The sequence below is a fragment of the Chelonia mydas genome, chromosome 3 (genome assembly GCF_015237465.2).
Source record: "Chelonia mydas isolate rCheMyd1 chromosome 3, rCheMyd1.pri.v2, whole genome shotgun sequence".
Classification (NCBI taxonomy): domain Eukaryota; kingdom Metazoa; phylum Chordata; order Testudines; family Cheloniidae; genus Chelonia; species Chelonia mydas.
Window position 1 is genome coordinate 135,783,415 of NC_057851.1, and position 17,418 is coordinate 135,800,832.

Sequence of the window (17,418 nt, forward strand, 5' to 3'; positions counted from 1 at the left end):
GTTGCACATGGCCACTTCAGGCAGATGTGGAAAAAGAACCCAGGTCTCCAAGACAAAAGCTATGCAAAACTCATCCACTTAGCCATGATGCCTTTAGAATGAGTGTGCAAAACCTGCATGCTTGACTGTGATGTCTCTAACCACTAGATCACACTGCTGCCAGAACCAGAAACAGAACCCAGGAATCCCAATATCCAACATCCCACTGCTGTCTCACCTACACTTGTGTAATCCACTGGCCAAGCATGTGTTATTTCCCTCTCTAGGGCTGATACACATACAAAATAAAAGCCTACTTCTGTATCATTCACTCCTTTCATTCAAGTGGCAGAGATCTGTGTTGTGGCTCTGAAGCTCCTAGGTTCAAATCCTGCTGACAATCCATGGGGGAAAAGACGGTGAGTGATTATGTAATTAAAGTCTGTTTATAAATGCATATGCACAAGGGACATAACTAAAGTTGCACCAACAAAGTTAATTCTGACATTTCCTAGTACTTGGCTTTGCAACTTTAATGCAAAATGTAGAATTTTTAAAGCTAAAAGATACAGGACCACCACTTAAATTAGCACATACAGGATGACATTGCTCATATCTCATGAGCAATTATCTCATGACATTGCTAAATACCTCATGACCTCTTGCTGTAGGTCTCCGGTCTGAATCCAGTCCAACTCAGTGGTACTTAAATTTTGTTCCCATCTAATGTATGTTTTGTGACTACTATATAAGAATATTTTAGTGAATCACATTTCCTGCTTGGCAAACATCCTATCGTGCTTTGCACTACTTGGTAGATTCAGCAGAGATGCTCAGAACTGTGTAGACCATGGAGAACAAAATATCCCTGTAATCCTTAGAAAGAACTGTTATTTATCAAGGCCAAAACAGACCACTGTGATCATCTAGTCTGACCTCCTGTATACCACAAGCCACAGAACTTACCTGAATTAATTCCGGTTTGAACTAGAGCATATTTTTTAGAAAAATGTCCAGTCTTGATTTAAAGTTTTCCAGTGATTGAGAGTCCACCATAACCCTTGGTAAATTGTTCCAGTGGTCAATTATCTTCACTGTTAAAAACGTGTCCATTAATTCTAGTCTGAATTTGTCTAGCTTCAACTTCCACCCACTGGATCATGTTGTAGCTTTGTCTGATGACTAAAGAGTCCATAATCAAATTCCTGTTCCCCATGAAGGTACTTACAGACTGTGATCAAGTCACCCCTTACCCTTCTTTTTGTTAAACTAAATAGATTGAGCTCCTTGAATCTATCACTATAGATTCTAATTTTTTCTAACTCTTTATTCATTCTCATGGCTCTTATCTGAAACCTCTCCTCTTTATCAACAACCTTCTTGGACTACATTCTTTGTTCCCAGATGTATATATTTACATTTGGCAATATTAAAACACTTGTGTGTTTGTGCCCTGCCTCCCAAACAATCCAAGAGGTTCTCTATCAATGACTTGTCCTCTTCATTATTTAGCACTCCCCAAATTTGTGTCATCTGCAAACTATCAGTGATGATTTAAAGTTTTCTTCTGGGTCACTGAATGTTAAATAGCATAGGGCCAAGACCCAATCCCTGTGGAACACCATAGAAACAGACACACACTCAAAGATTCCCCCATTTATAATTATGTTTCGAGACCTTTCAGTTAGACCGTTTTTAATTCATTTACGTGAGATGTTAATTTTGAATCATCATAGATTTTTAATCAAAATGTCATGCAGTATTAAGTCAAATGCCTTCAAGAAGTCTAAGTATATTACATCAATTCTATCACCTTTATTGTTGAAAAACCTGCTGGTAGATAAATAGAGGGTTTCACTTTCCATGACTGTCTATGCCTTTTACCTGCCGTAAATCTACACAACTGTGTTTAAAGATGAAGTTTATGATTTTAGGTAATCTGTTTGAAAATTTGATCATTAAATAATTTGTAAAAATTCCACACCTGGAACTGCACAAAACCTGAGACCTATGGGCAAGTGACTAAATATGTTTGCTGATTTAGCACGGAAACTCTGAGGCATAAAAAAGAGAAGTCAAAAATTGCAAGTGGCTGGGGCACAAAGAGCTGTGAAGGTCTTTCCAGCTAAAGCAAAGATAATTGATAATGGTGAACTCCAGACGTTTAAACAATTTGATCATGCAAAGAAGTTTTTAGAACACAAGAGAAGGAAAAGGATTAACAGGTAGAGATCATCTCAAAAAGGACCTAATCAAGAATGCTTCTTTTACTCGGTTTTAAATTTATATGATGATTTTATTATTAAAATCTTTAACCAGTTAATTTTTAGTGAAGGCTTAGCACAGTGGTTCTCAAACTGTGGGTCCGGACCCCAAAGTGAGTTGCGACCCCATTATAATGGGGTCGCCAGGGCTGGCATTAGACTTGCTGAGGACTGGGCCCAAAGCCCGGGCCCGAAGCCCAAGCCCGAGCCCCGGGTGCTGGGGCTCAGGTTACAGGCCCCCCCCCCCCCGGGGCTTAAGCCCTTGGGCTTCTGCTTTGGCCCCCCCGCTCTGGGCAGTGGGGCTTGGGCTTTGGCCTCCCCATACAGGGCAGTGGGGCGTGGGCAGGCTCAGGCTTCTGTCGCGGCTCCTGGGGTCATGAAGTAATTTTTCTTGTCAGAAGGGGGTCGCGATGCAATGAAGTTTGAGAACCCCTGGCTTAGCATGATTCCTTTCCTAAAAATATTTTACAAGTTTTTTTCCTCCAATTATGGATGTAACTGTACATTACACCTGTATGGATTTATTGCCACATTGGTACTATTTCAACATGTTGATATACTAATGTTGATCTTTGACCCATCAATTCATGGATTTTTCTTTTCTCCCTCTCCATTAGTTTTTCTATTAACTCAGACTTAAAAACAGTTGTGCTTTACTTTTTCATTTTTATCCTTATTTATAGAAAATATAATGTGTAATAATTGTTAAAACTCCATAAAGACTTTCAAAAGGATAATCAACATTATTTTACATATATTTTCCATGTGAATAGGCACCTGTGAAAGTTCATAAATCAGAAACAGGCTGTATATTAACAAAATGTTTTAATTATACAGTGACCAGCTATCATCAAACTCTAATGTTCGATCCTGATCATAAATATATTTCTCTAGGTTCTAAAAATGAGAGATAGCTGTTCGAGTAATTACATGGACCCTTTCTCAATTATTGCACAGCTATCATAATATATCTAAACCCCTGAGGAGTAGCAGAGAACTCACAGAATGCTTTTGTCTTCTAAATTAAAGAGCCTTCTACCATCAATCTATAAATCTTATCAACATGTAGGTAGTACATGACACAGCTACTAGTTAGTGGTGATAATTACTCTGTTGCTGAATAGCAGTAGCTTCTTTCATAGATTGAGAGAAAATGGTTCTTGCAATAAACAGAGTACTGAAAGTTCTAGAAATGAGCAGAAGATATTAAGAATCTGCACAAAGTGCCTGGACAGGAAAGGGTTTGAGGTCCAACAGAAATTAACCTACAACCTCTTCAAGGGAAAGACTGTCTTTCATTTTCTATATCAGGCAGCACAGAGCACACCATCAGTTAAACAATACTAAACAATATTTGTCTCAACAATGAATGTCTCAGCTACCTCAAAAAAATGTTCCAAGGAAGCATGACCAAAATTAAATAAAACTAACAAAATACGTAAATTAGGAATTAGATCCTTGGACTTTCAGTCCTGATCTCTTCTTTTCACTAAACAGATATTGATCTAGATTATATAATTTCTATCCACATTTATCAGTCCAGATACCTCCAAACCAATATAGATATCTAAGCAAGAGCAATGAGGAAAGGAAGGGGACAGAATGAGGAAGGAGGAGAAGATTATGACAAAAAGAAAATCAAGTACAGTAAAAGCTTTGTTATCTGGTATGTTGCGTGAAGGGGCATGCCAGCTAGTCAAAAATTCCAGTTAACTAAAAGTTATACTTACCAATGGAGGGAGTGAGTTTTGGTGTGGGAGCGGGCTCAGGGCAAGAGACTGGAGTGCAGGAGTGGTTTCAGGGTTCTGGATCCGGGTGGCGCCCCCACAGCTCCTATTGGCCGCAGTTCCCAGCCAATGGGAACTACGGAGCCAGCACTCAGGGAAGGGGCAGCACGCAGAGCTGCCTGGCCACGCCTCCACCTAGCAGCAGCAGCAGGGACATGTCACTGCTTGCCGGGAGCCGCCCGAGGTTAGCATCACCCAGATCCAGACACCTGGCAACTTAAATTCCCTGTAAGCTGCGCAGCCACACAGCAGCCTTCTTAGCAGAACCCATTCAGGGGCCTGCCACAACCAGGGGAGGGACGTCCTTACCCCGGTCCCAACCTCCCCTGGCCCCAACTCTGCCGTGGCCAGGGCCCTTACCCCGGCCCTGACCCAGCCCAGACCTGCCAGGGGAGGGGCACCTATCCTGTGGTCCCAGCTCTGCAGCTGATGCGGCGGGGAGAGGCAACTCTCTCTCCCAGCCCAGGTGGTGCTGCGGGGAGAGAGAGCTGGGGGGAAGTCTGCTCTCCCCGCCGTAGCCCTAGAGCACCCTCCTGCACCCCAAAACGCTCATCTGCTGCCCCATCCCAGAGCCCGCACCCCCAGCCGGACCCCTCACACCCCTGCATCCCAACCCTCTGCCTCAGCCCTGAGTCCCCTCCCACACTCCGAAGCCTTTGGCCCCAGATCCGACACCTCTCTCACATCACCTCCATATTGGTACGCATAATAAAATTCATTCTGCACATGGGTGGGAAAAATGAGAGGGAACACTGCTGGCAACCCTATCAGAAATGCCAGTTTCTAGATCTTTCCGGTTGGTAAAGTGCTGGATAACACAGCTTTTACTATAGTTAATTTTCTCTGTTCTATGTTCCAGCCTGCATATAATAAAGCATAATTACATTACGGTTGACACATGGAACTTTTAAGCAGATGCTTGAAGAGCACTTCTAAATTACAACTATGCTGTTGCAAACAGGTCCACCATGTAATGTGTGACCACAAGTGCGTGGTGACCACATGGAAGATGTTAATCACGTATCTTCAGCTAAAGACTAGTCTTCTCTAGAGCCCTGTGTTTTTTACAAATACGAAATAACACAAAACTGAACAAAAAATGTCTAAACTAAATAAAATGAAAAACTCACCCTGTAGCCACAGCTCCTGGGCCCAGCTCCCCACTCCAGGAATGATGAGGTGGAAGGGGTGCAAATTTGAGTGAGTGGTGTTGCAACCTGGCAGGCCCAGCCCTGCAGGACAGGAGCCTCTGCTGCGGGGTGAGTGCAGGGCTGGCTCCCTCTGCAATCTGCACCTCCCAGTGCCTCCCACCTTCTAAGGGCAGGATCGAAACCATCCCCCAGAGCTTCTCACCATACACACAGATAAAACAGAACAACATGAAATTCCCCCACCCCACCCCCCATATAAAAAACTATAAAAAATAAAAAGAATTTCATGGGGCTCCAGTGTTCTAAAGGCATCAATTTTTAACAGTGATGGTAATTAACCACTGGAGTCATGGTGCATTTGCCATCACTGACCATTTTTAAATCAAGATGGGATGTGTTATACAGAAGGTCATTCTAGATCATCACAATAATCCCTTCTGGGACCCTGGAATCTATTCATCTCCCCACAAGTCACAATTAGAATTCTGGCAGAAGAAGCCAGGTCATCTGCTCTATTTTAACAGTCTTGTAAACAAACATGCAGCAAACAACTTTCTTGCTCTTCTCTGTGTTGAAGAAGTGAAAACTGCCTGCCTGAGAATGGCCTGGAGATATGATTCTTGCAGAGTGAAAAGCACAAGAAATCCCTGTTCAACAGAACAGTGGCTTGGTCATGGTTGGGCAGAATCCTTTGTATCTTAACCTGTAAGATTGGCCATTCTCCCCCTCGGGGATGGGACAACCGCTTGATTACCAAGGGGCAGTTAATCATCTACTCTGTGAGCCTGAAGAAGGAAAGTGAAAGCCTTTCATGCCATACCACTTCTAAAAGTCAGAAATCTGTGTGACCAGCTAAGGCCTCCATAAAAGGGATCATCTCTTCCCTCAGAATCACTGCAGACTGGGGTGAGTACAGTCTTATCAAAGTTCATTCAGAAAGTTAGCACAGTATCAATGAAGAAGGGAATACTTTGGTCTAGATGAACACATTTATAGGTATATTAAGGGAAGGGCAGAAAGCCAGTCCTATTGTAAGAATCTGTAATCTAATATCTCCACAAATGAAACTAAAATCAGTGCTATCATGGATCTAGTTTTCACACATGCCGCATCAAAGCAGGTATTACGAAGGAAGGCAATAGCCTTGGAGGATTTTGAGTAGTGACTTAACAGCAGGCCATGGTCATAGACCTAGTGGTGAAGACAAAAGTCTCTTCCTGTTCTCTTCCTGAGTTTACCAAAGGGCTTAGAGATGGCAAACAGTGCAGAGTAACACAGTGAGGCCTGCCAAGGAATACAATGGGTGGATGTTGGGAGACTGAAGAAGCACCACTCAACCAGAGGAATGAAAGAGCTGGGACTACTAAAAACTTTGATGAGGTAAAGGGGCAAACAGCCATTCACCTGAGGGTTATAGGGAATTAGACTCTTGAGGGGCTTCCATCCATTAGATGAGGTTCTCTTCTCTGTCCCTCCCCTTCACCTCCTATTTCTCCAGTGTTCTGGTCCTGTTTGTTCTTATTCTTACTTCTTACTCATTCTGAATCCTGAAGAACAAATTTATGAAGTAAGAGAAAGATGGAGAGAGCAGAGTTGCAGGTTCCATGCTTCTGTTGTTGGAAGCCAAAATAACTAAGAAAAGTTCACATAGTTAATCCTTGTATAGAGCTGATTGACTCCACTTCTGGTGTTTTATTTGAAGGATGAGAAAGAGAACAGGCTTTACAACAAGTTGTGAAAAACTCATAAGAACATACTCTGTGCATAAAGGGACTGATTCTGTTCCTATTTAAATCAACAGGAGTTTTGCCATTGATTTCAATGAGAGCAAGATCCTGCCCATAAGGAACAAGTGCAGAGAGGAATAAAAACAATCTTCAGATACTAATCTGGCATAATGTATTTCAGGATTCTAGTGATGGCATTAGCATTTTATAGCTACAATATCCATTAAGATTTTTAAAGTTATTTATGAAAAGCACCACCTTTGATTTACAGAAATACCCAGACTGAAGATGATGGAGCCACGTCTATCAAAATTAAATCATGTACTCTAAAGATCATTTTATTTACAGACTCAATTTACTACATTTCTAGAGCAGAGCAGTCCCATTTCTGTGTATTTGTTTCTTAATCTGATTATCTACTCATAAGTGTACCATATGGAGCAGGCACAAGCAACATTCATTGGGCTTAGACGTAGAATCACGTGACAAAGCTACTGTGTGTAGGACATATTGTACAACAAACCCCTGATGTTAAACAAATCTATAAAGAAAAGAAATGACAGAGTAGATGGATTATATGGTTATAAATTGTGGTTCTGAGTATACCAACAACTATAAGAGCTTCACAAAATCGTATGTCTAGACTGATTTCTAACCAGTGATTATTATCTTTTCTCCTACAGAAAAGAGACTTTAATAAAAGAAGCAAGAAAAAATATTCTGAATGATTAACATTATTATAGTATTCAGGACTGCTGGCTGCTGACTCTGTGGACATACAGGGAAAGTGACAACACACCCTGTATTAAGGTTACTTAACATTTTCCATTTTAAAAAAATTCTTGAAACCTTCTTTGAATTTTTGCAGGGAAATAGCCATAGCGTCACAGATGTGCCCTTTACTGGCCTCAAAAAAACTCTATTCAGGTACAGCTGAGTTATTAGGTATCAAAAATCTCCATTTCCCATCTGAGGTTAGCTTTTTACAGCTTGCTTTAGACTTGCTGCCAAAATCCCTCAACATTCTGTAGCACTGTACATGCACTCATTTCAGGCATCTCACTTCAGATTTCACAGAGAGCTCAAGTCCTCGATAGGACACAGAAAAAAAAATTCATCTTCCTCCTCCTACTCCCTCGCACCCCTTTTGGCCTATGGAAAGACACACTGAACGGTGACACAGGGAGACCATGAGTTCCAAAGGCACTTCTTATAAGTTGTGTTAATAATTCTGTACCGCTGACAACCCTTATTGATATGCAGTGTCTTATACTTCACTGATAAGTTACATAAATTGGGAATAGTACGCAGATCTCTAGCCAGGCAGACCCAAATCCCTTCAAATTAGCCACATTACCTACCAGAAAGGCCCTGCCATATTTTTGGGCATGCTGTTTGTAAAAGAGTGCTAAATCATGTACAGGTAACCCACTGTTTCATTGTGTTATATCTCCACCTCTAGTGGCTGGTTCACATAGGACTCTTCCTGTTAACAGATGTACCATAGTTTGTCCTGGAGCATAATTGGTAGAAGTCTGCGCTGCAATGCTAAAAGCTCAGGATTCAAACCTTCCTGATGATGTATGATGAAGAGATTGTTACAGCTGCACATAGCAGAACCTGGTTTTGCCTTATTAAAAACTAGAGCACAGATATTTTGCTTTCTGCGGAAGACCAAAGTCATTAAAAGCCAAATCCTGCTTACTTTTCTCATGCAAATAATAAATATATTTAAATAGGACTATTTGTATAAGAAAGGCAAATAGCTTTCCTTTAGGGCAACTCCTATTTCCAAATTTCTAGAAGAGCCAAAAAACTAAAATGTGAAAATGTATAATGAATTAGTTGACAATTTTTTAAACCAGACTCTGAAAAAGTAAGTAGTGTGTATATCCGTTAAGATTTGGTGCCTGAAGGAGTGAACTGTGGGCTCAAAGAGTGAGTTATATTAAAATAACGAAATTAGAGGAGTTCAGCTTTAATAAAAGAAATGTATACTTCCATGCTTTATGGTCAACTGAAACTTTCTATAAATAATTGTCTTTGCATATTGCTTCTATAGAAATGCACAACTATACACAAGCTATTTACATATCATGGAATCTTATCAGTCATCTCTGTATCCTGTTACCTTTCTTTTATGATGGGTTGTGGAAGCATCCATCTCCTCTTCTCCTATATTGTCTATCTGTGATGTTGGACTACAGTTCATTCTCTCCTCTTCTTGCCTCTGAAGCCTGTCTGCTACAGCTTGGATAGCTTCTGTCCATTCTTCCCTGTCAAAAATAAGCCAAAATTCCTATTAATAAAAACTAACACAGCTTGACCCCTTCTGCAACCAAATGTTTTCTAATGAATGCACACACAGTAGTAGTATTTTACCTGCAAAGTTATTATGTTACATAATGAAGGAATTACTGAAGTAATTTGCTTCAGTTTACTCCCATACACTACATAGTCTGACAAGTGGTATATGCTCTAGATCCAGCAGCACAGGATGTGTGCGCATGGTAGATTATATCACAATAATTAAATGTGTTTGATTCTGTAAATACTTTAATAGCACGTTAAATATCTTAATGAGTCAAAGTATAGCTCAGCGTTTAGAGTAGACAGTATTCTGCAATCCCTATACAGTCTATGTTTCTTGATGGGCTTTTTAAAGGAATATCACTAAGAAACAAGAATTGCACAGTATAAGGCAATGCTGTGCTTTTAGAACAATCTAACTACATTTAAATGTGTGTATATATCTATACTAATATAATATTAACACCACCGAAAGGAAAGCTAGTAGCTATGCAATTTTTAACATAATGCCAAACCATGGTATTAATCTCAACTGGAAGTGGGCACTAAGAGATAACAAGGATCACAATACAGCTAAGTAATGATACTTACATGGCACTTCATCTCATGTCTCCTACACACTTGTCTTGCAAATGAAGAGTTAATTCTTATTCTTATACTTAAACGTGTATACTAGAGTATCCACTCTAACAAAGAATTGTAATTATAACTAAAGATGTAGTCATAGGAAATTGCATTTTCTGACAAAACAAAAGATATACTGGAATGAAAAGAAATTCAGAGCTACTGAGAGAAAAAAAACGAGTTTCATATTTGGTTTATGTTGCTGAAGATGAAACACTTCAGAGAGATATCATGACACAAATTTGGATAAGCTGAACACATTCCTTCCCTTCAGTTATATAAAGTTCTTATCTTATATTTGATATGAACTAGGAACATTTTACACAGGCTAATATATAAATTCTTAAAATAGTCGCACACAAATAATCAGATTATGTAGTAATCAAAATCAAGACTTGTGCCATACTGGTAGATGTGCTGAAACTTCTGCCCAAGAATTTGGAAGACATAACATTCCTCACCGTTCTTCTGGAGTGTCTACATGAAATGTCCTCTCTATGACAGTTGTCCACTGAAGACATCTAATAATAAATGTATTTGGCTTTGGTCGCTCTGTTTTCATTAGCTGGCATTCTAGAAAGATATAAAGGACATTTTTTTTCTTATAAGTATTGCTCCTATAATATGGGAACAGCAAATAAAATTGTTTAGTTAAATTATACATAGTTTATACACATCCAGTATTTATAAAAAGCCATGGAATGAATTACCCAATGCCTAGATGAACTTGGGGCATGGATGAAAGCTAGTTAGTTGCAGGCAAAACTGAGATAATATTTGTGGGCTGGAGGAAACTGCCAGAAGAGTTGATGGAATTTGTATTGGTGTCTCTCATACAGATAGAGTGATCTCCATTTGTAAAACAGGTGTGCAACTTGAGGGTGGTGTTAGATTTTGGACTGCTCAAGGATGCCAAGGTAGTGCTTGTAGCTAAAGGCACCCTTTTCCATCTGCACATGGCAAGATGAATGTGATCTTTTGTCTCCAATGCAAAAAGAAAAACAGATTTAGAAAAGCAGAGTAACACCACACTTCAAAAACGGATGTTTTACCCATATTTCTCAAGCAGGTGAAAGCACTGAAGTTTACTGGCATCTGGCACACCCATACACCTCATAAGCTATTGTATGCACATTTATTTGGTTAAGCAAAATTCCTACTATGATTTGAAAATGAATAAGGGCTCATTTGTTGATCTCTCCTTTCACTGACAGCTAATGAAAAATGTGTGTAAAGATGAATGAGCAAGTACTATAATATAGAATATTACAATTATTTTCTACTAGTTACTGAAAAACTGCATTACATTTACAAAGAAAAAAGAGTTTGGAAAGTGAAGTACAAAGCACAGAGGAATAAGTGAAGCTGGCTACCAAGAGCTGGCTCAGGATGCTGAAGCAACAGTTGAGTCACTACCAAGAGAAGAGAACAAGCCGCCATAACATCTTCAAATTTTCTACTATACATAAACAAATGTAATTAAAAGGCTGAATCTCAATTCAAACAGTTGGAAGTCTAAATTATCATTCAAAAAGATGAATAAGCCAGTAAACAGACTCAACTTTTTGTTCTTGTATGCTAGCCATCTATAATTTAGAATTACGAATTTTAATCCTAAATCCTTCAATGAAGTTAGGATTCAAGATCAACCATGAGAGTTTTCTGACCTTTTAATACTAGGTAGCATACAACATCTGGGTTGAGACTAATGTTCAAAAGAATACAATACTAAATCAACAACAGAAATTGGCAATACAGTTTTAGAAAAAAAATGTCCCTTTTCGGGCCATTTCTAATCCTTTATCTAAGATGGGGAAAAAATAAAAAGAGTTTAAAAAATACAAAGGACCTTTCTGAATTATTGAACTTATCTCCTTAAAATGAAAAGATGATGTAAAATGCCAAAGGTTAATTTTATTCATTGTGGCTACAAAATGTTTGAAACCTTCCGAATTATTAGGTAAACTACCATTTTCAAATAAAATGATGCTGCTATCTAAATTAGATAGGTTAGTTAAACTCTCCTGAGCAACTCTAACTACAAGCTGTATTTCAAAATGTTCTGTTTACTTTACACCATTCTGAACCACAGATGACAAAGTTTGCTTGAAGCTGTAATTACTCTGTAAAACTGGGAAGCCAATTAGAGGGCCTGAAACCTGCCAGTTCAAAAAAAAAAAAAAAAAGGCAGATCATCTGTTCAGATTTTATTAAAAAGTTTAGTCTGAATTCTGTAACTTTAACCATTTAATCACCAGTTTTCTTCTCAATTACATTCATTCACCATAAAAGCTAAAAAGAACACTAAACGGTCATCATGATTATTTCATGTACGCAAGGTTCCAACAGCAACACAAATCGTTGATGTGGCTAGACAAGAGTACTGACCACATATTAAGCAACACACACACACACACACACACACACACACACACACCCCATAGAACTCTTGCTAACTTGATCAGAAGGCTCCCAGCTTCAGATGCAAGAGATGACTTCTGCTACGGAGTGGGGAAACTTGAACACAAAAGGTAATTTCCTAAGATTACAGAATGATATGAAAGAAACTACATGAAGTAATGATTAATATTATTGTACAGAGACTGGCATTACAACTCATTGATCAAGAGAAGTAACCTCTGTCATTGCATAGCAGACACAAACAGGTTAATTAATTATATTCCACACTACAGAATAAAAAGTGCCTTGATGTAGTTGGTCATGCTCCAAATTCTATTACTTCTGATCCCCCAGGAGGTACTGTGCTGGCACCCACTGATGATTTATCATTGCATTCTCTCATGTAATAAGGGAGGGTGCAAACACTGGTGTTTCACATGCTAGTGGTAGGGGGGTTTTTTTTTAAAAGAGAGAGAGAGCGCAGAAGATTATATTAAACACACAAATAAATCTGACAATTTTCTTGGTTAATTTAGTGCTCATGAAACTGAGGTATTCATAGCAATAACCTGAGCCAAATATAATACAGTCTCCACAGCTCTTCTGATGCATCTCAACCCTAACATGCCATCCTCAAACCATTTCAGCCATAGGCCCCTCTTCAGCAGAAATTGAAAACTACAGTATGCCAAGCTGGTGAAGGTTATGTGAGATAGACAAATGTCCATTAGCTTTAAGGATGAGACCAAGCAACCCATTTTAATTGGTGACCCATGTCAAGATTGGAACCCAACTCGCCGAAGCTAAATGATACCATACCAATTGCATACCTAGCATTCACATGCTAATATGAAAAAATCCCCAAAAGAGAATCAGACCGTAGAACACTAATTGTGGACCACTGAGAGCAAATCCTTTCTACAGCACTTTAGTGCCATAAGGTACAGCTGGAAGGAAATACAATTCCTCTCCTCCCCACCCCCTCGAACACCCAAAAAAGAAGTATTAAATGTGTGTGTGTGTGTGTGTGTGTGTGTGTGTGTGTGTGTGTGTAATGTGTAGCTGATGTTAATACCATGTTCATATCTACAATGGAGAAATAGTTTATGCTAGCAGAAATGTCCTTTCTCGTTGTCCATCTCCACTTCCCCTACAATACTGGTAAATTAATTGGTACTTTAGCTTACCTAACATACAAGTGTTAGCTATACACGTTAGACCTGAGTAGGAACTACCATAGTTTACCTGTGCACAGTGTACTCATAGATATAATAGGGGCCATCACTCAAAGAAGAACCTTAGTGTACTCAGAGTCAGGTACAAATGCATATAATCTGGAAGGGAAAACCCATAAAAGAAACGTACTGATAACTGCTGTTCTTTGAGAAATGTCTCTGTGCATCCCCGCGTATGGCATATGGTGCTCCCTGGTGTTGAGGCAAGGAATCTCTACTAAAACTGTGTCTGTTGGGGTGTATAATGCCCCCAAGTGATGTTGATGGCTGAGGTCTGAGTATATATAAAGGGAGTGGACTCCCTACCAATCTCAGTTCATTCTCCTGAATCGCTGAGTCCCAAAGTGTGACAAGAAGTCTGAAAAAGAGAAGATGAGTGGAAAATGTGAACGCACAGAGGAGACTCCTGAAGAACAACTACCACCAGTAAGTTCCTTCCTTTCTTCTTCCAGGACCTCTGTGCATTCCCACCTGAGAGAAGGTAGCAAGCTGTACCACTTGTAGAGGACAGCAAGCACTCCCTGCTTGAACATGGCATCTGAAAAAGAGGCAAAGTTTAGAGGCTTAAGGGTATGGATGGGTACAAGAAGCATAATATTTAACATGGGTATGAACTGAACTTTTATGTGCCTTTCTGCATCTCTCTATTGTGAGTATCTATCATAGATATGCCACTGAGGAAGCTGTGGCTCATGTAGAATGGACCCTAATTCCTATAGAAGGGACATCTGCTTTAGCATAACACAAGCAAATGCAGGAGGTGACTGTCAATGACTAGAACTTGGACAGTCAGGTCTAGTTGTTGGAGCAGGTGTCAGGCCTAGTGGTTAGAGCAGTGACCAGGATGTGGGCAGTGGGGTCTCGTGGTCACAGCAGGCATCACTACCTAGGGTCAGAACCAAAGTCAGAGGCTAGATTCCAGAGCCAAGCATCAGAGCTGGAATCAGGAGTCAGAACCCAGGGTCAGAACCAGGTTACCCGGAGTTACACAGTGATGTGGTTACTCAGTTTGAGATTAATTCCCATGTGGATCTTGAGGTTTTACACAAGGAGTTACACAAGGCATGGGCAGGGCTGGGAAGAAGCAGGCACAGGCTAAAACAGCTATGATTGAATGCTTTGAGCAGCTGCTGAACTGCTGCAGCTGGGCTTAAAGAGTCAGTCTGCTGACTCTTCCAACCAACCAGGAGGTATAGCCAATTAGGCATTAGCTTTCCATGGACAACATTTAAATCCCTCACTGGTGCAGGTTCTTTATCAGATGGAAAGGCATGCATTTGTCCCTTGAGAAATCTAGTTGATGTGGTGTGGAAAAACCCTTGATGACAGGCTGAATTAGCAGTTTGGTGTATATTCTAGGACGCAATAGTGGCCAGCCTCCATTAGGTACAGTATATAGTTCAAGACAGGAGCTACAGAGTATTTCTACATGGCTATCAAAGACCTTCAGCATGGCTAAAGCTGGCCTTTGTCAGCTGACTTGGGCTTGCAGGGCTATAAAATTGTTGTGTAGATGTCTGGGCTCAGGCTAGATCCCAGGCTCTGTGACCCCACAAGGGGAATGAGTCTCAGAGCCTGGGCTCCAGCCTGAGAGTTTCCACTTTTATTTTAGTCCTGCAGTCCAAGCCCCACAAACCCAAGTCAGCTGACCTGGGCCCTGAGACTAGGTGCCAGGGATTTTTTTTTTATTGCAGCATAGACATACCCATAGGGGGCAGACTCCAGCCATAAGCCTTTATCACCTGTTGAGCATAAAGATGTCCATAACACTATTGTGTTGCAGGTTTTCTGGATAGAATAGGATCTCAATTACTCTTGCACTGCAACTAGGTGAGGACCCATTAGAAGCCTATCATCCAGACCAGGTACCAGGATGGAAAATTAAGACGAGAATTTTCTCTGCTGCTTGGGAGGGAAGTCTATAGATTGGAGTAGGTGGTATGAGGGCTCCCAAAGGAGCGGTAACAAGTTGGTGTACCAGTGTTGTCCTGGCCACACCGGTGCTATCAACAGAACTTTTATCCTGTCCCTTTGGATTTTCTGTATACCCTGAGTATTAAGAGCATGGGCGGAAGTGCATATGGAAAGTCACTGGATCAGTGCAATAGAACGGTATTGGTGAGGCCTTGTCCCTGCCCACTGGATCACAGTAGGTTGCATTTAGTGTTCTCCCTAGTGACAAACAGACCTATTTCAGGAGTCCTCACCTGCTGAACAAGTGCTGAGCCACCACCTCATTCAAAGACCATTTGTGTTGGCCTTGCTTCACTATCCTCAGACAGTCTGCTTGGATACTCTGTACTCTTGGCAAGTGTAGGACTACAGGATGTACATAATGGTGAATACCCCAGTACCAGAGTTTCGTCACTTTCTGGCAAAATATGGGGGAATAAGCATCCCCTTGTTTGTTCAGATAATGCATGTCAGTAATGTTATTGGTTAGAATCTGAACTATTTTCCCTGAGACAAAGGGCAGGAATGATCTTAGCGTCAGTGTATGACCCAAAGTTCGTGGACTCCAAATGAGGTATGGATTCTTGCAAATTCAACAAACCCTGCATTTGTGACTCCTGAAAGTGAGCTACCTAGCCAACCATGGATGCATCTGCTGAGACCACCACTGCCTGAGCCAAGGGCTGAACTGTGCTCCTACTAATCCATTCTCTGTACTTCAACCAGGAGAATTTATGTAGCACCTCTGGTGGGATGGTCACATGCCTCTGTAGACTGCCCATGTTTGGGGTGTATACATGTGCCAGCAAGTGTTGTAAAGGTCTTATTGGGAGTCTTGTATGGAGTGTCACAAACAAGCCCCATGAAAAACTCTGTCCTTTGGCATGGTTGATTGTGTCGGGTGTACAGAACTGCAGCATGTGGAAAAATTGCTCCTTTGGCAGGAATGCTGAGCCTACAATCAAGTTCAGTGTCTCACTTATAAATGTTATCTTGTAACATGGGATTTGACATGATTTCCAGCTCTAGCTTGTGAAACAAGTAGCACATTAGACTTATTGAATTAAGTGAACTGGCATTAAGGAGACAGTTGTCCAAAGTTTCACCCTTTGGGTCTTTTTAGATGTGCTGCTGTTAAATCCAGCATTCTGTTGAATACCCTTGGTGCAATTAATTATTTTTGTTGTTGTTGTTCTGCATACAACAGAAATTATGCTGATAAAGATATTATATCTCGTGAGAACAACTGTGGACAAAAACCACCAATCTGCAAATGGTAGTCCTTTCCTCATGGAAGGCACATGTAGCTTGATATTGAGGAAGGGATTACAGTCTGTGCCCGCAGAATCTGCTACTGTTTATGACTTAGCCTCTGTGCCTCAAGATCCACATGGGAATTAATCTCAAACTGAGTAACCCCACAGTGTCTGCTGCTCACTAGTATGATCTATCTATGCTGATGACTCCCAGGTGTCAAAGTCAATATTGCACTGCTTCAACTCATGCTTCAGTGAGTCCTTGAATTGTTTCTTCTCACCGCCTCATGCACAGTTACCCACTTTCAGTTTGCCATACAGCAACTGCTTTGGCATTCTGGTACTATCCATCCTCAACACATGATCAGCCCAGCATAACTGTGATGCAATGAGTATGGCTTCAATCCCGGTGGAGTGGCTGCATTCCAGAACAATCAAAAGGACAAAGGGAAGAACTGCATATGCAGAACAACAGGTATTTCTCATTCCAGTCTGCATCCCTCTTTCTCCACAGTCTACTTGAGAGGTGTCATGCTCTTTGATTTTTTCCACAGCTACTGTATACACTAGAGATTGAGCACTAAGATGTTAGATGAAGTTAAAAAAAAAAAAAAAAGTCCTGTGTAGGGATTAGATACATCCTGTTACCCCTGTAAGAGACTGCTGGCGATAAGGACCCAGATCTCTCTCTAGCTGGATCAAGCAGCCTCTATGGATAGGCCAGGAAATACT

At 40.6% G+C, this 17,418-nt stretch overlaps 1 protein-coding gene across 17 annotated transcripts in view; it reads right to left on the minus strand.

Annotated features, from left to right (window-relative positions):
* Nucleotides 1-17,418, minus strand: part of AKT3 (AKT serine/threonine kinase 3) — a 261,533-nt gene that overhangs the window by 98,329 nt on the left and 145,786 nt on the right. For 11 of the 17 annotated variants that reach the window (XM_043543356.1, XM_043543358.1, XM_043543354.1 and 8 more), the window contains 2 exons: nucleotides 10,304-10,415; nucleotides 9,040-9,184 (listed from right to left, as the gene is read on the minus strand). In XM_043543356.1, the coding sequence (XP_043399291.1) occupies nucleotides 9,040-9,184; nucleotides 10,304-10,415 (257 nt within the window). Of the gene's footprint in view, nucleotides 1-9,039; nucleotides 9,185-10,303; nucleotides 10,416-13,607; nucleotides 13,836-17,418 lie in introns of all 17 variants that reach the window. The other 6 variants (XM_043543363.1, XM_043543367.1, XM_043543361.1 and 3 more) reach the window with 1 other exon arrangement.